At 35.9% G+C, this 22,500-nt stretch overlaps 1 protein-coding gene across 2 annotated transcripts in view; it reads left to right on the top strand.

Moving 5' to 3' along the window:
- The window catches only part of LOC106873056 (HEAT repeat-containing protein 4), a 401,083-nt gene that overhangs the window by 367,794 nt on the left and 10,789 nt on the right, over positions 1–22,500 (top strand). Inside the window, exon 9 of one of the 2 annotated variants that reach the window (XM_089339953.1) lies at positions 5,274–5,378. The exons of the other annotated variant lie outside the window; for it this stretch is intronic. Coding sequence (XP_089196079.1) covers positions 5,274–5,378 — 105 coding nt within the window. The remainder of the gene's footprint in view (positions 1–5,273; positions 5,379–22,500) is intronic. 2 annotated transcript variants of the gene reach the window in all.

The raw sequence follows: 22,500 nt of genomic DNA, 5'->3' as shown, positions 1-22,500 counted from the left end.
CATTATTTTGAAGTAGTGATTTGACTGTGGGACAAACTTTTCCCTGTACCTTAAATGTAAGGCTAATTCCTGGGCTCTGATGTATTCTTTTTTCTAAGATAGGAGGTTACAGTATGAGGGAAATTTTGACTGTAATTTCTAGCAGAACAAACGCTTTTTTGTGTTGGCACTCCGTCGCTTACGACGTCGAGGGTTCCAGTTTATCCGATCAACGGAACAGCTGCTCGTGAAATTAACGTGCAAGTGGCTGAGCACTCCACAGACACGTGAACCCTTAACGTAGTTCTCGGGGATATTCAGCGTGACACAGTGTGGCAAGGCTGACCCTTTGAATTACAGGCACAACAGAAACAGGAAGTAAGAATGAGAGAAAGTTGTGGTGAAAGAGTACAGCAGGGTTCGCCACCATCCCCTGCCGGAGCCTCGTGGAGCTTTTAGGTGTTTTCGGTCAATAAACACTCACATCGCCTGGTCTGGGAATCAAAACCGCGATCTTATGACCGCGAGTCCGCTGCCCTAACCACTGAGCCATTGTGTCTCCACTCTGTAGACTTGTTGTTATGGTGTAACTCTAAATTAGCTCTGATCAAACAGAACTATGATTAAAACTTTTCCTTTTTGTAACAATCCATTTTGTTTTTGTCGGAATGGTGTATTTAGGAGCACATTATTTAATATATCCTTCCTTTTTTAAGATAAGATTGTATAATTTGGGGAAGATTGGCTTGTTATTTCTAGCATGTAGAGACACCTTCATTGAGGTAATTCAATTGAAAATTTTCTTGGCGTGTAATTGTAGTTTTTTCACTTCTGAAGCCTAATTGGTACCTACCGTATCTTGTGAGTTGCAGTTTTCATGACTAAATCAATCATCATGGCCCACCAATCACTACAGTTGATCAATCATTAATGATGACCAAACATTTCAGATGATCTCATATTTGTGTCTTTCTTTCTTTTTTTTTTTTTCCTTTTTGTTATTTTATATCACAATCAGTGAACGACAACATCATTAGTTAAATGATTTCCAACAGATCAGTCACTGAGTCATGGTTTTTATCATGGTGAGTATAACAAGGGATTGCTTGTGCAACTCGGGCAGAGCAAATATCACAAGAGATCTCTGTCTGAAAGAACCAGTTTGCTAAATTTCTTGAGGAATGAGTAACTTTATAATATTTACCTTATAATTCTTTCCAAAAGGTTTGGTATAACAAATCAAGGACATAGAACTGAATACATGTGTGTATATAACATTAAACACGATGACATTGATGATGATAAATACATATATACATGTGTGTATATGTGTGTATATATATATATATATATATATATATATATATATATATATATATACGTATGCATATAAACAAGAGAAATAGCCGCCAAGCTGGATTCCTAATATGCTAATTTTTTATTCTTAAATTTTGAGAACATATTCTTCGTGGTAAGGTGATTTGGCATCTTCTTCTAGCATATTAGGAATCCACCTTCGTGGCTATTCCTCTTCTTTATATAGATAATATAATTTATAGTCTTCGGACATTTTTAAGTATGCTAGGCCACTGGTTTAAATTGATATTATTTAATAATATTCATTTCTACCCTCATTATGTCAATGGAACAGCCTGCTCATGAAATGAATGTGCAAGTGGCTGAGTACTCCACAGACACATGTACCCTTAACATAGTTCTCAGGGAGATTCAGCGTGACACAGACTGTGATAAGGTCGACCCTTCGAAATAGAGGTGCTACTCATTTTTATGTGACAGTATTTCCTCATGTAACACATGTATTACATACTTGATTTTAAATGAAAAAAATCTGGGATGTGACTTACGCAGGGGGCAAAGTTAAAACTATGGAAGGGAAAAATTTTTTACCAAAATTTAACACTAAATTAAGGTTGCACATTATACATGAGTAAATCTGGTAGATCTTTATTACCTTCAGCTACTTAAAGATCTACCAGATTTCCTCATGTAACACATGTATTACATACTTGATTTTAAATGAAAAAAATCTGGGATGTGACTTACGCAGGGGGCAAAGTTAAAACTATGGAAGGGAAAAATTTTTTACCAAAATTTAACAATAAATTAAGGTTGCAATTTAACACTAAATTAAGGTTGCACATTATACATAAGTAAATCTGGTAGATCTTTATTACCTTCAGCTACTTAAAGATCTACCAGATTTCCTCATGTAACACATGTATTACATACTTGATTTTAAATGAAAAAAATCTGGGATGTGACTTACGCAGGGGGCAAAGTTAAAACTATGGAAGGGAAAAATTTTTTACCAAAATTTAACAATAAATTAAGGTTGCAATTTAACAATAAATTAAGGTTGCACATTATACATAAGTAAATCTGGTAGATCTTTATTACCTTCAGCTACTTAAAGATCTACCAGATTTCCTCATGTAACACATGTATTACATACTTGATTTTAAATGAAAAAAATCTGGGATGTGACTTACGCAGGGGGCAAAGTTAAAACTATGGAAGGGAAAAATTTTTTACCAAAATTTAACAATAAATTAAGGTTGCAATTTAACAATAAATTAAGGTTGCACATTATACATAAGTAAATCTGGTAGATCTTTATTACCTTCAGCTACTTAAGGTGGTGAGCTGGCAAGAATCATTAGCATGCCGGATGAAATACTTAGCAGTATTACACCCATCGCTACATTCTGAGTTCAAATTCTGCTGAGGGCGAATTTTGCCTTTCATCCTTTCGGGGTCGATAAATTAAGTACCATTGAAATATTGGGGTCGATTTAATCGATTAGCCCTCTCCCTGCAAATTTCAGATCTTGTGCTTTTAATATTATTATTATTATTATTATTATTATTATTATTATTATTATTATTATTAAGGCAGTGGGCTAGCAGAATCGCTAGCATGCCAAACAAAATGCTTAGTGGTATTTCATCTGCCACTACATTCTGAGTTCAAATTCTGCTGAGGTCAACTTTGCCTTTCATCCTTTCAGGGGATGATAAATTAAGTACCTGTGAAACATTGGGGTTAATGTAATCAATTAGTCCCCTCCCCTCAAATTTCAAACCTTGTGTCTATAGTGTTCAGGATTATTATTATGATTATTATTGTAATTATTATTAAGGCAGCGAGCTGGCAGAATTGTAAGCACACTGGAAGAAATTTTTAGCGGTATTTCACCCACTGCTATGTTCTGAGTTCAGATTCCACCAAGGTTCACTTCGACTTTCACCCTTTCAGGGTCAATAAATTAAGTACCAATGAAGCATTGGGGGCACTGTAATCGACTAGTCTTGTATGGCTACAGTCTAATGACTGAAATAATCAAAAGATAAAAGATGAAAACACATCATAACAGAGAAACATGAAACAAAACTCAATTAGTTGATAAAATCTTTATTGAGAATACAACTATTTTTTTTTTTTTTTGGTTTTTGATTTTGATATAAGATTCCACAATAAAACTGGAAAAATGAAGTTTTGAAAGCTTTATTAATTGCCAAATACAAACCCAAAATCAACAGACAGAGATAAGGCATGCATGAGCAGAAGTATAAAAGTTAGCGAGAATCAATCATTAAATAATATTAAAATCTATTGATAACAATTTTATCAGTTACATCATTGCTATTATCACCTGCTACCATCATTATTAAATGTGGGAATAACTCACCAGCCTGGGTTATAATTTCGTTCAGAAGATGTGGGACTGAGAAGGTCATGAAAATTTTAATGAGCTTAGGACTGTTATAATAATAATAATAATGATAAATGCCCCGATGCAGTACAAGGCAGTGGTTCTCATGGCTTCTGATCTTAACTGATTGGAAGTGTTATCATGAACATGTTTTGTTTTAGTATAAAAAGATGGGCTACAACAAATATTCTGCTCAGTACTACAGATTTGCTTGTCCGTTGTTTTGGTTGCTGATGATATGTGCATCCCTGATCATGAGTAGAAATAGTGGGGGAGCATCATAACCATGTGTTGAGAGGAAATCTTTGGGGGTTTGGATAATTCACCCCTGGAAACATGGGTGTTTTATACAACATCCTTAAGCAATCCTTATTCAGGGACCTTTTGAGCAGGATGGGCTACTCAGTCTGAAGAAAATTCTAACTATTTCCTACTATGTGGGAATTAATTAATTAATCAATCACATCATTGAAATCTCAAAGCTTCAAGATAATGCAGGATTAACCTTTTAGCATTTAATCCGGCCATATCTGTCCCAAATATTTTATCTGTTTTATGTTCAAACAAGCTAGATCTGGCTTCTCAACATATCCTACAATGCCATTCACATCAGTGAAATCTTGAAGCTTAGGCATTATGTATGTTTGATTCAAAGCAATGTAGGTAAATATGCTTAATATTTGACAGAGTAATCTGAATGCTAAAATGGTTAAGTCTAGTGTTGAAATGGATGACAGGTAAGTCAGGTGTTTAATTGAGAAACAAATCACCACTCTAAAGAAGATATTAATCTACAGAAAGTTTCACCTGAGAGTCAGGGGACTGCTTGTTGTTGTAATTGTTGTTGGTTAGGAAGGGCATCCAGCTGTAGAAACTCTGCCAAATCAGATTGGAGCCTGGTGTAGCCATCTGGTTTCACCAGTCCTCAGTCAAATCGTCCAACCCATGCTAGCATGGAAAGCGGACATTAAACGATGATGATGATGATGTTGTTACTGTAGTTGTTGTTGTTGTTGTTTCACTCCAGCCCAATCATGATTGAACAAAACTCCTATAATCAAGTAAGCTCTAATACCTCCTTCACCATATTCTTGGCGGTATTGCTCAGAAAACAGTATCCAGTACATTCTTTATGTTTCCAAGAAGCTACCAAGTACCTGTTGTTCTTTTCGAGATAGAGTTGATGGTGTTCATTCTTGCTAATCACTGAAGTGGGTAGCATCTTTTAAGATCAAGAATTTTGTCATGAAAAAAACGGAATGGACATTACCTTAACTGACCAGTGCTATTATTCCTTTAACCATTTTGTACCAGTTGTTTTATGTTTTTGTTGTAGTTATCTTTTTCTTATTTAACAACTTCGTAGAAAATATTCACAATTAAATCTGTATGTTTGGTAATAAATGACAACATTACCATGTTACAGAATAGAAAGCCAAGAATAACAAAACAAGAAATATAGAAACTTGAAATATAATAAAATAAGAAAATGCAAACATTGAAGAATTCTTCTATGTCATTATTAATGTGCAACTTCAACTATTTTCAATTTCTCTGCAGGATCTTGTGCAGCTGCTTCTTGCAGAGTATCTTAGCAGTAACAGTTGCCATGAGAGACGAATGGCTTGCAGTATTCTTTCCAAACTTCGCAGCCAGATGAAGAAGGTAAGGTAGAAAGAGTCTCTAGGATACGTTCTATATTTATCACAGAACTGATTCTGTAAATAGTGCAGAGAGCAGGAAGTCGTCTTTGTTAGACTGTAACGTATATAACCACTGCGGTGTTTGGTGTCGGATCTAAATTAAATTGAGTTTGTTGCGGTGTGTAGATGTCGACTGGATGATTAGAGAGATAGAGAGAGAGAGAGACAGATGGATAGGGTGTGAAAATGCTTAAGTGGATATAGATAGATTAAGTATGGCAATGTTGACTGGATATATATATATATATATATATATATATATATACAGATATAGGGCAGGGAATCGTCAATTAGTAATAAAATTAATAATTAACAATTTTGCCAAGTAGTTCAGTATGAAAAAACCTTTATCGGTAAAACCATTTATATTCATAAATATACAGGGATTAGCATGAGTTGCTTCTCCAACATACTGAGAATTTAGAAATAGCAGTCAAAGAACTACTGATTCTTTGACTGCTATTTCTAAATTCTCAGTATGTTGGAGAAGCAACTCATGCTAATCCCTGTATATTTATGATTATATATCATCGTTTTATATATATATATATATATATATATATATATATATATATATATATATACGGAGAGAGATAGAGAGAGAAATAGATAGATAGATAAACAGAGAGACAGACAGATAGATAGATAGATATGAAAAGATAGATATATAGATAGATAAAAAAGATAGATAGACAGATAGATAGACAGACAGATACACAGACAGATAGGTAATAAATAGGAGACAGAGACATACAGATAGATAGATAGGTAATAGATAGACAGGCAGACAGATATACAAACAGACAGATAGATAGATAGATAGATAGATAGATAGATAGATAGGTACTGGATATAGATAAAGTGTGTTTGTATTCACTGAATAGATAGATACAATATGTAGACATTGACTAAGGAGATTGACAAAAGACAAACTGTATTGTTGACTGAATGAATAAGTTCAGTGTGTATATGTTGAGTGGGTGCACAGTTCTAGGTGAATTCGTCTACAACAATTTATCTGTGTGTGTGTGTGTGTGTGTTGTTGTTGCTGTTTTGTGTGTGCGTGTGTGTGGCTGTAGATGAATTGTATCCATAGATAAATTGCTGTAGAGGAATTGTTGTAGACAAATTCACCAGATACCTCTGCGCACACACACACACACACACAACAGACCTCTTTCAGTTTCTCTCTACTAAATCCATTCACAAGGGTTTGGTAAGCCCGAGGCTATAGTAGGCCATAGTATTGGAAAAACTGTTCTGGACCTGGGTTTACAGACCCTTAACCAAATTTCATTCTTGTGCCAGCGGATGTAGATTGGATAGACAGGCACATAAACATAACCATTATCATTTAACATCCACTTTTGATGCTGGCATGGGTTGGAGAATTTGAGAGGAGCTAGAAGACCAGAAAACTGCACCAGCCTCAACTCTCTGCTTTGGTGTATTTTCTACAGCTAGATGCCCTTCCTAATGCCAGCCACTATCATCACCTGACATAAAGCCATCTCCCTCAATGCTGGTCTCTATTCATTTGAGGGGTTTTGGCCTGTGGCTTACTCAGTGACCTCACCAGTGCTGGTGCCACATAAAAACACCCATTCTGCTCTGTAAAGTGGTTGGCACGAGGAAGAGTATCCAGTCATAGAAACTATACCAAACCAAATGGTGAAGCTTAATGCAGACTTCTAGCTTACCAGCTCATGTCAAAACTGTTCAACTCATGCCAGAATGGAAAGCAGATATTGAATGATGATGATCATTATAGTATATATATCTGAGTGTATGTGTACATCTATATATATAAATGTGTATGTAGTGATATGCGTTTGTGAGTGTGTGTATATATCTATATATCTATATATATTTCTAATTGTAAATATTTAATTTCCAGCGTTCATACAGTAATAAAATATGTCTTTGTCCATTCAACATATTCGTTGTCTCAATAATAAACAATGTCATGGTCACTTTGAGATACAGACACGATTGATTGATTCCTCTTCATTGATCAAATTCAAATTGCATGAATATTTTATACACACACACACACACACACACACACACACACACACACACACACACACACACATGTACATTTGTATATCTGTATATTGGCAAGATGCTGTTGACAGGTTTAGCAATTGCTGTGCGGTGAAGTGTAACATATTTGAACAAACACACACACACATGAACACACACATATATATACACACACACACATACATACATACATGCATGTATATACATAAGAACACTCACACACACACAGCACACATATACATACATATATACACACACAGTCACTCACACACACACACAAATCCACAACTATGATTGTAAATATTTAATTTAAGTTGTACAATTTGCTATAAAACATTTCTTAGCACTTCTATATCTATAGGTGCAGGCTGTGTAGTATGTAGCTTTCTTAACAACCGCATTGCTCTGGGTTCAGTCCTACTGCTTGGCACCTTGGGCAAGTATTTTCTACTATAGCCTTAGGCTGACCAAAGCCTTGTGAGTGGATTTGGTACATGGAAACTGAAAGAAGCCAGTCATATATGTGTGTGTGTTTGTGTTTGTCTGACCACCATCGCTTGACAACTGATGCTGGTGTGTTTACGTCGCTGTAACTTAGCAGTTCAGCAAAAGAAACTGATACAATAAGTATTAGGCTTACAAAGACTAAGTCCGATAAGGGTACACCAGGCACATGCATTACAACCATGTGTGCGCGACGTGGTAATCTCATATTGAGATAAACAGTGCATGACCTTGCAGGTGGGGCCCTGTTAGAATTTTCTTCAGGTTGCGTAGCCCATCCTGCTCAAAAGATCCCTGAATAAGGTTTGTTTTAAGGATGATGAATAAAACACAAAACACTTATGTTTCCAGAAGTGAATTATTGAAACCCCAAAGAATTCTTCTCAACACATGGCTATGATGCTCCCCCACTACTTCTGCTCGTGATCAGAGATGCACATATCATCAGCCACCAAGGGACATACTCAACTGGTTATGGTCAAGCAACTGACAAGCAAATATGTGGTATTAAGCAGAATATTTGCTGTAGCCCCATCTTTTATACCAAGACAAAACAATGTACATGATAACAATTCCAATGAATTAAGATCAGAAGCCATGAGAGCCAATGCCTGGGGCTGCATCCGGGCATTCTTCTTCTTATTATTATTATTATTATCATTATTATTATTATCATCATCATCATCATCATGCCTTTCTAAGCAGGAGGACAGGAACTGCCAGAGGGTACTTTCCCATGCCTTGGGGATGACAGAGTAATCCAGGATTTTTGTGTGGGATTTACCCTGGATAACGCTAAGTGGACTGCCCCACTAATGGCGATTCTATTTATTTATTTATTTGTTTATTTATTTCTCTATTTTCTATTATATATCCTCTGTAATATCCCTTAATGTGTTTCTATCTCCCCTTCATCGACGTTAACCCCACATTTTTTGGGTGGTGGGGAATTCTTGTTTCATTGTGTTTTTTTTGTGTGTTGTAACTCATCCTTCGATATTGTTCTCCATGTCTTCGGCCCTTGTGGCCAATAAAAGAAATCCACCTCCTCCTCCTCTTCTTCTTCTTTTTCTTCTTCTTCTTCTTCTTCTTATTATTATTATTGTCCTCCATGTCTTGGGCCCTTGTGGCCAATAAAAGAAATCCTCCTCTTCTTCTTCTTCTTCTTCTTATTGTTATTATTATTATTATTATTATCATTATTGTCCTCCATGTCTTGGGCCCTTGTGGCCAATAAAAGAAATCCTCCTCCTCTTCTTCTTCTTCTTCTTCTTCTTCTTCTTATTATTATTATTATTATTGTTCTTTATAACTCGGGTTTTGTTGGAACTCCTGGAGCCTTGTACATGGAATCTTGCATGTGTATCATTATTATTATTATTATTATCATCATTATTATTATTATTATTATTCTTATCCTTGTTATCGCTTGATGGAAACTTCGTTTGGCATGTACTCCATTTCAGGATACACTGTGAAGTTTGTCTGACGTGATTATTTGATGCACAGTCTTTTGTGCAGTGATGCATCTAACACCAACATGCATCAAACTGAACTAGCAAGAAAATAGGCTACAGCTACCGGTGCTGTTGGTGCAACTGCTGCAGTTGTTGTTGTTGCTGTTGTTGTTATTGTTGTTGTTGTTGTTTTTGTTGTTGTTGTCGCTGTTGTTGTTGTTATTCTTGTTGCTGCAGCCATTGTTGGCGGTCTTTATGCTTAATACTGTTGCTTTTGATATTGTCGCTATTGTTCTTATTCAACCCCGGGTCAACCCCGTTCAAGAATAATTCTGATCAAAGCCATTTCATCCGTGACCATCCCTAGCTTCTACCTACATGCAAATAGATTTAGGATCACGTTATTCAAACATATCATCTCATAATTCAATACTGTGGAATTTGAGGATGATTTGGCTGCTATTTCTAGCAGGTTGCGCAACCACATAAAAGATCCCTATTGTCATTATCCCTACAGCAGTTTTCTTGCTTTGTTCTTACAATTGTTGCCACTCTTACTGTTGCTGTTATTGTTGTCGTCATTTATGTTGTTATTTTCTGTTGTTATTGATGTTGTTATTGTTGTTCCTGCATGTTGCTATTTTTTTATCGTGGTTTTATTATTGCTGGTATGGCTGTTGTTATTGATGAAGATGATGATGATTATTATTATTATTATTATTATTTTATGAAAACTCTCAGTTTATTTTGCTGGGTATAATGGAAAGTGTCAGCTGTCCACAGCCATATTACTATTATTATTATTATTATTATTAGAGCTAGTAGAATCATTACCACACTTGGCGAAATGCTTAGCAGTAGTTTGTCTGCTGCTACATATTGAGTTCAAACTCCGCCAAGGACAACTTTGCCTTTCGTCCATTCTGGGTTGATAAATTAAGTACCAGTGAAACAATGTAGTCGATGTAACTGACCCAAAATTTCAGGCCTTGTGCCTTTAGTAGAAAGGATTATTATTATTATTATTATTATTATTATTATGGTTTCACAATTATTACTATAAATATATTATTACTATGAGACCGAGGGGTCCTAATATTGTTTGCCCTGATTTCTTTAGACTACAAATGAGGGCATATTTACAACTGTTTGTTTAGCTGCTGCTGATGCTGCATGTGACTAGTAATGCAGGTTATTTGATTGCACTGCTAGTTGATATGGCAGGCAGTCGATTAAAGGCAGGTGAGAGGGGATTTTTGAGAATAGCGTTTGCAAGTTAGGATTACCATAGCTAAAACATCAAAGTCTAGAAACATTTCATAAGTTTTAAGAATCTATAGTATTCTATCTATAACTACCCCATCGTATTTATGATGAAGTAATTTATCTATGGCATATCAGATTGTACTTAAAATATAAAAATCTATAAACATCTCAAAGTTTTAGCAAACTTAGAAAGTACTAGAAAAAAAAAGCTTACACATTTTTGCGGGGAGCTGTTAAATGATGATGTCATCGTGTGGATGATTTCAGTAGCATCCTAGGATTATCATCATCATCATCATCATCATTATCATCATCATTTTTATTAATGAGTGAGAGAGCAACACATGCCATCAAAGTGACACTGGGGTAAAATATACGAAGCCCAATATACCCAACATGACTACCCGTCTGATAAGGGCACACCAGGCACATGCATCATAACCATGTGTGCACGATATGGTGATGTCATATCGAGATAAACAGCGCATGACCTTTCAGGTGGGGGTCTAGTTAGAATTTTTTTTTCATGCCAAGTAGCCCGTCCTGTGCTTCCTGTGGTGAATTGGTCAAGCCCCAAAGAATTCATCTCAACACATGGCTATGATGCTCACCCAATACTTCTGCTCACGATCAGAGATGCACATATCATCTGCCACTGAGGGACATGCTCAACCGGTGAAGAGTCAGGCAACTGACAAACAAATCTGTCGTACTGAGTAGAATATATCATCATCACCATCACCACCACCACCACCACCACCACCATCATCATCACCACAACCAGCACCACCACAACCAGCGCCTCCACCACCATCGTCATCATCATCATCATCATCATCATAATCATTACCACTGCCACCGCCATCACACACCACCACCACCACCACCACCACCATCATTGTCATCATCACCATCATAATCATTACCACTGCCACCACCACACACCACCACCACCACCATCATCATCATCACCACCACCACCACTACCGCCACCACCACCACCACCACCACCACCACCACCGTCGTTGGCATCGTCTGAGTAGTCTTATTGTTATTGCGTGTGTCTCTGCAGAACGTAGCACAGCTCTGTGTAGGTTGGGTACAATGCCGTGTGATTAATTTTTAATTAATCAATTAACACACCAATAGACATTTCATTTCTAGCTCAGTGAAGTCGATGAAAGTTACAAACTTCTGCATGTTAATGTTGTTGTTGTCGCCGTTGTTGTTGTTGTTGTTGTTGTTGGTTCTTACTTGTTCAGATCAATGACAAGGGAGTTAATTTGAAATTTTGCATTCTCTCTTCACAGTTGATTGTTCAAGAAATTTTATACATCATTCTATATTATCATTGTGTGTGTGTGTGTATGTATGTATGTATGTGTGTTCATTGCATCGTAATGCCAGCTGCTGGCCTCAGTTGTCATCGTTATCATCATTATTGCCATCGTCATCATCACCATAAGCATTATTTTCATCAGCATCATAGTCCATCGTCGTCATCATCTTCACCATCATCATCAACTCTATCACCACAACCAACACCACTATCATGATCATCATCAACTTTATTACCACCACCACCACCATCATCATCATCATCATCATCAAGAGAAGCACTACCATCACCATCATCATCATTTCAACCTCCATGTTTTCATGCTCGCATGAGTCGGTCGAAACCTGTTCGGCCCTGTTTTGTTTTGTTTTGCTTCCTCCACTCACATGTTTTTCCTTGTTGACAGTTGTCTCTTAATAATTTCTACACAGAATAATGACACTACTTTCAATTAATTTTAATTAACGCATGATGGCTGTGCAATAAGGAGCTTGCTTCTCAACCACATGGTTCTAGGTTCAGTCCCATCACACGGCAGCTTGGGTAAGTGCCTTTCTTCCAATATAACCTTGGGCTGACCAAAAACTTGTGATTGGATTTAGTAGACAAAAACTGAAAAAAGCCCATCACATATATATATATATATATATATATATATATATATACTCTTTTACTTGTTTCAGTCATTTGACTGCGGCCATGCTGGGGCACCGCCTTTAGTCGAGCAAATCGACCCCAGGACTTATTCTTTGTAAGCCTAGTACTTATTCTATCGGTCTCTTTTTGCCGAACCGCTAAGTTACAGGGACGTAAACACACCAGCATCGGTTGTCAAGCGATGTTGGGGGGACAAACACAGACACACAAACATATGCACATACACATACATATATACATATACATATATATGACGGGCTTCTTTCAGTTTCCGTCTACCAAATCCACTCACAAGGCTTTGGTCGGCCCGAGGCTATAGTAGAAGACACTTGCCCAAGGTGCCACGCAGTGGGACTGAACCCGGAACCATGTGGTTGGTAAGCAAGCTACTTACCACGCAGCCACTCCTACGCCTATATATATATATATATATATATATATATATATATATATATATGGATAGATAGATAGATAGAGGGTTAGCAACTAAGTTCCCGCCATTTAAAAAAATTTTGGAATCTATTTTGTTTTTGGGTTTTTTTTCTGCTACCACACCTGCTATACTCTCCTGATTTGGCGTCCTTCCACAAAATTTCAGGCCTTGTGCCCACAGTAGAAAAGATTATTATTATTATCATTATTATTATTATTATTGAGTGAGAGAGCAGTGCATGCCATCAAAGTGACACTGGGGGAAAATATACGAAGCCCAATATACCCATCATGACTACCCGTCTGATAAGGGTACACCAAGCACATGCATCACAACCATATGTTTGTGACATGGTGATTTCATATGAAGATAAACAGCACATGACCTCGCAGGTGGGGCCCAGTTGAAATTTTCTTCAGGTCGAGTAGCCCATCTTGCTCAAAAGGTCCCTGAATAAGGTTTGTTTAAGGATGTTGAGCAAAGCACCCATGTTTCCAAAGGTGAATTATTCAAACCCCAAAGAATTCCTCTCAACACATGGCTATGATGCTCCCCCACTGCTTCTGCTCATGATCAGAGATGCACATGTCGTCAGCCACCAAGGGCCATGCTCAACTGGTTAAGGTCAAACAACTGACAAGAAAATCTGTGGTTTTGAGTAGAATATTTACTGTAGCCCATCTTTTTATACCAAAACAAAACATGTACATGATAACACTTCCAATCAATTAAGATCAGAAGCCATGAGAGCCACTGCCTGGTACTGCTATTATTATTATTATTATTATTATTATTATTATTATTATTATTATCATTACTGTTATTATTATTTCGTCTGAGTTTGAATTCCACCAAGGTCGACTTTGCCTTTCATCCTTTCGGAATCAATAAAATAAGTACCAGTAGAAAACTGGGGTCAATGTAAGCAACTAGACCCCTCTCCCTAAATTTCAGGCCTTGTGCCTATAGTAGAAAGGATTATTATTATTACTATTATTATTATTATCATTATTATTATTATTATCATTATCATCATCATCGTTGTTGTTCTTGTTGTTGCAAAATGCTCAATGGCATTCTTCATTACACTCTGAGTTCAAATTCTGCTGAGGTTGACTTTGCCTTTCACCCTTTTGGGGTTAATAAAATTGTTGTTGTTGTTGGCACTCCGTCGCTTATGATGTCGAGGGTTCCAGTTGATCCGATCAACGGAACAGCCTGCTCGTGAAATTAACGTGCAAGTGGCTGAGCACTCCACAGACACGTGTACCCTTAACATAGTTCTCGGGGATATTCAGCGTGACACAGTGTGACAAGGCTGACCCTTTGAATTACAGGCACAACAGAAACAGGAAGTAAGAGTGAGAGTGAGAGAAAGTTGTGGTGGAATAGTACAGCAGGGTTCGCCACCATCCCCTGCCGGAGCCTCGTGGAGCTTTAGGTGTTTTCGCTCAATAAACACTCACAGCGCCCGGTCTGGGAATCGAAACCGTGATCGTATGACCGCGAGTCCGCTGCCCCAACCACTGGGCCATTGCACCTCCACTGGTTAATAAAATAAGTACCAGTAAAACACTGGGGCTCGATATAACTAGTTTACCCCCTTTACTTGAAATTGCTGACCTTGTGCCAAGATTTGAAATTATCATCATCACCATTATTGTTCTTCTTATTATTATTGTTATTGTTATCATTATTATTATTGTTATCATTATTATTATTATTACTATTATACAAAGTGAAAACTTCAGCTGCAACAACAACAATAAAGGTGGTTGCTGTTATTGTTGTTGTTGTTGCTATTTCAAATATATATTCTGAGTGAAAACTATTTTCTTGACCTGACCTTTCTTCTGTTGTCGATTAATCAGAGATGAAATAGTTTTAAATGGAATTTATTTTTAGTTTAACAAAATAACAAAGAAATAACAAAAAAAAAAAAACTAAAAAAAACACGATGATGGTGACATTAACAATTTGTAAAGAGTTTGATGTTGAAAATGTTGTTGTTGTTGTTGTTGAGGCCTAGGCCAGGCCTGATTGAGCAGACTTATGACTATAGAGACTTATGACTGAGAAGACTTGGGACTGAGCAGACTTATGATCGAGCAGGCTTATGACTGAGCAAATTTATGATTGAGCAGACTTCTGACTGAGTGTACTTATGATTCAGTGTACTAATGATTGAGCCGACTTATAATTGAGTGCACTTATGACTGAGCTGACTTATGACTGAGCAGGCTTGTGATTGAGCTGACTTATGATTGAGCATACTTATGATCAAGCTGACTTATGACTGGGCAGACTTGGGACTGAGCGGACTTATGATCGAGCAGGTTTATGACTGAGCAAATTTATGATTGAGCAGACTTCTGACTGAGTGTACTTATGATTCAGTGTACTAATGATTGAGCATACCTATGACTAAGCTGACTTATAACTGAGCAGGCTTGTGATTGAGCTGACTTATGATCTTTTGATTGATGTGACTAATGGTTGAAGAGACTGATGATTGAGCTGACTTATGATTGAGCAAACTTATGATTGAGCAAACTTATGATTGAGCATACTTATGATCAAGCTGACTTATGACTGGGCAGACTTATGATTGAGCAGAGTTACAGCCATGCAGAATTACAACTGAGCAGACTTATGACCAAGCAGACTTATGATTAAGTTATTCCAGGCATCTTCATCTCATCATTGTTGATGTTGCTATTGTTGCTGTTCAACCCTGAATGAGCAGTCCCAATATAATCAAAAGCATTCTGACCATGACCATCTCTCCTGTTTAGTATATCCAGGAGTACCTCGTTTAATGTTACCTTCCCTCACTTAAGGTGGTACAGCGTGATTTGGCAGCTATTTCTAGCAGGTTGAACATTAATATCCAAAACACTTTTTAGAAATATTGAATCTACCCCAGTATTTTACTGGTACTTTGAATTGTTTTAGACTTCTATTTTTCCTCCATTAATATCCAGGTTGCTTTGTAGGAATATTGAACTACCCCAGTATTTTACTGGTATTTTATTTCATCATAGTCTTCACACCTTGGATGCTTTACAGGAATAATAAATCTACCTCAGTATTTTACTGGTACTTTATTTTATCATAGTCTTTTATTATAATTCCATTTATATCCAGGATACTTAAAAAGAATATGAAATCTACTCCCAGTATTTTACTGGTACTTTAAATTATCTTAGTCTTTTATTGTAAGTCCATTCGTATCCAAGATTTGCTTTCTAGGAATATTAAATCTACCCCAGTAATTTACTGGTATTTTATTTCATCATAATCTCCACATCTTGGACGTTTTCTAGGAATATCAAATCAACCCCCCAGTATTTTACTGGTACTTTAAATTATCTTAGTCTTCTATTATAATTCTATTATTATCCAGGATGCTTTTATGAATTTTGAATCTACCCCAGTATTTTATTTTGTTGATCACTACAGTGCCAAAAGCTGAAGTTGACCTTCATAAGATTTTGACTCAAAACTTTAAGAACCATAGTTAAATGCTGCTGGCATTTTGTACGATGCACCACCAATTCTTACAAATATAACTGAATTTTTTTTTCAGTTTTTTTATTATTCTTTTACTTGTTTCAGTCATTTGACTGTGGCCATGCTGGAGCACCACCTTGAAGGGGGGTTTTAGTCGAACAAATCATCCTCGGGACTTATTTTTTAAAGCCCAGTACTTATCATATCGGTCTCTGTTTGCCGAACTTCTAAGTTATGGGGACATAAATACACCAACAATGGTTGTCAAGTGACGATGGGATGAGGAACAATCAGAGATACAAAGACACACACACATAGATATATACATACATACACACACACACACACACACATATATATATATATATATATATATATATATATATATACATATACAATGGGCTACTTTCAGTTTCTGTCTACTAAATCCATTCACAAAGCTTTGGTTGGCCGAAGGTTATAATGGAAGACACTTGTCAAAGGTGTCATGCAGTAGGACTGAACCTGGCAACATGTGGTTAAGAAGCAAGCTTCTTACCACACAGCCATGCCTGAAAGAAGATGGGCTTCTTTTCAGTTTCCATCTACCGAATCTACTCACAAAGCTTTGGTCGTCCCAAGGCTATAGTAGAAGACACTTGCCCAAGGTGTCATGCAGTGGGACTGAACCCTGAACCATGTGGTTGGTAAGCAAGCTACCTACCATGCAGCTATGCCTATTGTCATTACTGATGTTGTTGTTGTTGTTGTTGTTGCTGTTGTTCTTTTCAGCAGCATTTCAGCTTTTATTGTTTCCAATTTTGTTAAGATTGATGTTGTTAGTTTCTTCCCACTCAGTCATGTGCGAATGTTGCTGTTACCGTTGTTGTTGTTGTTGTTGTTACTGTTTTTGCTGCTGTTGTTGTTGTCAATGTTGTTGTCGTTGTTGTTGTTGTTGTTGTCGATGTTGCTGTGATATTAAATGTTAATGTTATCAACAGTCTTGTTTTCCTTAATAATCACACGTGTTGTTTTGTTAATGTAGTCTCTGCTGTCAATATTGTTATTGTTGTTGTTGTTGTTCATGTTGATGTTGGTGCTTTTCAAGTTGTTGTTGTTGTTGTTGTTGTTATTGATTTCAATGTTGCTGCCACTCTTGATAGTCTTATTGTTATCATCATCATCTTCATCACCACCACTGCCACCACCACCACCACCATCATCGTCATCATCACCACTGCCACCGCTATCATCACCATCATCACCTTCATTATTATTATCATTGTTAATATTATTATTGTTATTATTATTATTACTGTTGTTGTTGTTGTTGTTGATAATGTTGATTTAACTGTTATTGTTATCAAAATTGTTTGTTTTCATCGAGACAGCTGCTGTGGTTGTCGTTGTTGTTGTAATCGTTAATGTTGCAAATGTGTCTAATGTGTAGATTACCGACATTTGATATAACCATCACACACACACACACACATACACACAAACACATATGCAAACACACACAAGAAACTGGCAACTCACTATACACTTCATCAACTCTGACATCAACGAACACACCATACAAGCGCGCAGTATAATCCATCGCATTTCATCTGCGCAGATTACTGATATAAACATTCATCCATATATATATTTGTGTATGGATATATATATATACACACACACATGTATATATATGCATATATATATATATATATATATATATATATATATATATATATATATATACACACATGTATATATATGCATATATATATATATATATATATACATATATATATATATATATATATATATATATATATATACATACACACATGTATATATATGCATATATATACATATATATATATATATATATATATATATATATACATACACACATGTATATATATGCATATATATACATATATATATATATATATATATATATATATATATATATATATATACATACACACATGTATATATATGCATATATATATATATATATATATATATATATATATATATATATATATATATACACACACACAAGGGTATTTCTAAAGTTATATGCACTCTTGTTTCTGTAATTTATTAACACAAAAGCAGGTGTTGAACATTACATCATTTACTTCCTTGCTTTTTGATGCACTCCTTCCAGTGGTCCACAAACTTGCCGATTCCACTGGAGAAGAAGGTTTCTTACTTAGCTAGTGCAGCCATTCATGCACTGCTTCCTGTGTTCTTGAGCAAAACACTCCATTTCATGTTGCTCCAGTCAACTCAGCTGGCAAAAGTGATTAATCCTGTGATGGACTAGGGTCCCATCCAGGTGGTGAACATACATGCCATGGAAACTGACAAACTGGTGCTTATGAGTCAGCATGACTCGAGAAGGTAACTTTTCCTCGTTCACCACTTTCTGTGCTTCTTTATCAATAGCAAATCGTTGACCTCGTTAAGGACGTTTAAGCAATTCAAAGATGTAATAGGCAGAAGGGGCAAGAGCTAGACTGTACGTAGGGTGTTCCAGCTACTCAAAATCTAATTTTACAATGGTGTAGGCATCCACATGTCGGTGTGCATCATTAACCCTTTCGTTACCAAACCGCCCAACGCTGCCCAAAAAAAATTGGGGTTCATGTGACCAAGCTGCCCAAAACCGCCCGTAATCACCTATTCATATTTAAATGAGAATAACCGAGCAAATCTCGTTAGTACATTCGTGAAAACACGTGATTATTTGTGTAAACAGTATATGCCAGGAAAGCCCACAAAATGGGGGATCAAAGTTTGGAAGATTTGTGAATCAAATACTGGGTACTGCTCTGGATTTGAATTTTATACTGGCAAAAGAGACAGTAATGAATCCAGTAATGTGCACAACTCTTCTATAATAATATTTTGTTGTATACCCAATTGAATATTAGTTAATAACCCATTTTCTATAGTGCTGTTTGAACAAAAATTTTAATAATTTTATATTTTGTTGAATTTACCTGTTATTAGAGTCACTGTGTGACAAAAATTTTGGTATAGAATTAGTTGAGAACCTTTCGTTAAATTATCTTCCAAAAATCACATTAATATGTTGATAAATAAAAAAGATAGAGTTGTTTAATGAAACCAGACTAAATTTATGATTATGTTAGATATTAATTGAAACACATAAGGGGTGTGTTTTGGTTAGAAATATGGTAACGAAAGGCTTAAGCAACAGTAACACTTACTTTGACAGATAGATCTCAGTGTTTTGCGCATATTACTGGTTTCAGTCTGTTGACCAGCTAGTGACCACTAGTGACCCCTAGTGACTGTAGACCCCCTTTTCCTGGTTACATTTCTATATAGGCCCTTTTGCATCCCCAAGAATGGTTGGCATCACTTGAATTCCTCTTTTGCTGGTGACTCCAGGTTTTTTCCACTCCAAGCTCTGCCTCTTGGATTCTGAGCTCAAAGATGATGAAGATGATAATGATGATGATGAAGAGGAGGAGGAGGAGGGCAACAACAAAAATGAAATACCATCATTTCCCTCATCATCATCTTCCTGCTTCTTCTTCTTCTTCTCCTCATCATCATCACCAGCACTGTCATCATCATCATCAGTCTAACATTTATGTTTCAATTTTTGATTTATATCATATTTCCAAATAATTCTTATTACAAAAAATTTTTTTTCTTTTTTGGCATTTGAGAAGCTTCAAAACCAAAGACACACACACACACAAGCATACCTACATACCACAAGCACAGACAGACATACCCCTGCCACTCATATATATGTATTTATTTAAGAATGATGATGATAACGATATTTGTGTATATGTTACATATATTATAAATATATACATAATTTCATAATTACGTATATAATTGATGCAGATGGTTTTGTGATTAAATGACTAACTGACGGGTTGGATAGGGCTGGTCTTTTTCAGAAAAAGAAATCAACCAGCTAACTTACACATCATAAATACAATTTGTAAGCGGAACAGTAAAAATGCGTGAGGCTTTTCTCAAGTTTAAAATGTGACATTGGTTTTGTTATTTACATTCCAATGATGGAGCTTTGTACCTCTGTTAGAAACCAGCTCTTTCCTCAGAGAAAGTATTTTAATGATTAACCCATTACCTCCCATAATTTTATTAACTGGAATTATTTTTAATAAACTTTGATTTCTAGCATAAAAGAGCCTTAGAAACACGCTGGAATGATCAAAATAGCATTTCAAAATAACATTGTTTATTTACATTTGTCGTAATTTGAATTTAACATATGAGAGCATCTCGTAAAGCGAGATTTATATATCTTAATTTGCAGAGGAATTTGTAGTGGGTAGTTTAGCTTAATCGGTCAAAACATCGTGACATGTAATCACGGTGATGTGAGTTCGAGTCCACAGGTAGCCACCTACACTTTTCTCTGCAAAATAAGGGGTAGTTTATCCTGTTCAGGCTATATAATTAGCATTATTCTGCGATTGAGAATTTAATATCACTTCTTTAAATTTCTATTTCAAAATAACATTTTAAATAGAAATAAATGAGATATTGGGTGAAAAATTAGCAAACCTCATTTGAATATCAGAGAAATATACCTAGTAGATATAGCAAAAAGGTTAGATATATGTAAATATTGACAGATAATTACGAAATTTGTAATTTTTAAGTGATCTCATATGAGATCACTGGTAGGTAATGGGTTAATTTGTGATACATCTTAATCAGTTTCGACGATGTGTTAATCAACTGAACAACTAGCTTAATGAATTAGGGTGTAAGTGGTCGAGTATTCCACAGATAGGTGTGCCCATTACGTAATTCTCGAGCAAAATCAGCTTCATTCAATGAGGGACGAGATCACTGGTAGGTAATGGGTTAATAATAGAAGAGGACATACATACAAACATACATACATGCTGTTGTAAAGCATTCTTTTACCACTGTTGTATTTGACTTTTGATGACGATTGTCACTCTGACAGATATTGTTATATTCCGAAGTCATCGATAGGATGGTTCTATCTGGCACTGTGCGACCCCCAGTTGTACAGTGTTGTTATCCTGTAAAGGTTGGAGTGTTATAATGTCCACTCAATATCACAGTACAATTACTATACCAGCACAGACACAACTATCAACACTGTCAAGCCATCCAGCCTATAATAGCATTGAAAGCAGATGTTAAATGGTGATGATGATGATGACATTTATATGTATATATGTATGTATAATATAAATATTATGTGTGGTAAGAAGCTTGCTTCCCAACCACATGGTTCCAGGTTGAGTTTCACTGCATAGCACCTTGGGAAAGTCTTCTACTATAACCTTGGGCTGACCAAAGCCTTGTGAGTGGAATTGGTAGACAGAAACTGAAAAAAGGCTGTTGTATATATATATATATCTATGTGTGTGTGCCTTTATGTCTCTGTTTGTCCCTCCCCCTATCACTGTTATGTTGGCAAATGATCTTTATTCTGGAATACTGTTACTGAATGTTTCTTGTTTAGAAATTTAAAAATAACAATTTTCTATTTATTATATATATATGTATGTATGTATATGTATATATATATACATTCATATATGCATATATGTACGTGCATATGTGTGTGTCTGTCTGTAAATGTGTGCGTATATATATATATATATTTAGATATATGCATATACATATACACACACTTGTGTGTATATATATATATATATATATATATATATACATACAAAATTTCTATTTAGCAAGTGACATGAATGACAAAGCAGATGATATGATAAAGTCTTGTGCGTTTGATGTGTGGTCCTCTGCAAAGAACACACAATTGACTCCACAGAATGTTACCAAATATGACAATTTTGCTGATGTGTAGTGGTGGATGGGGGGA

This window comes from Octopus bimaculoides, chromosome 22 (assembly GCF_046866305.1).
Source record: "Octopus bimaculoides isolate indiv1 chromosome 22, ASM4686630v1, whole genome shotgun sequence".
Taxonomy (NCBI): domain Eukaryota; kingdom Metazoa; phylum Mollusca; class Cephalopoda; order Octopoda; family Octopodidae; genus Octopus; species Octopus bimaculoides.
This window is presented reverse-complemented; position numbering and strand designations above follow the sequence as displayed.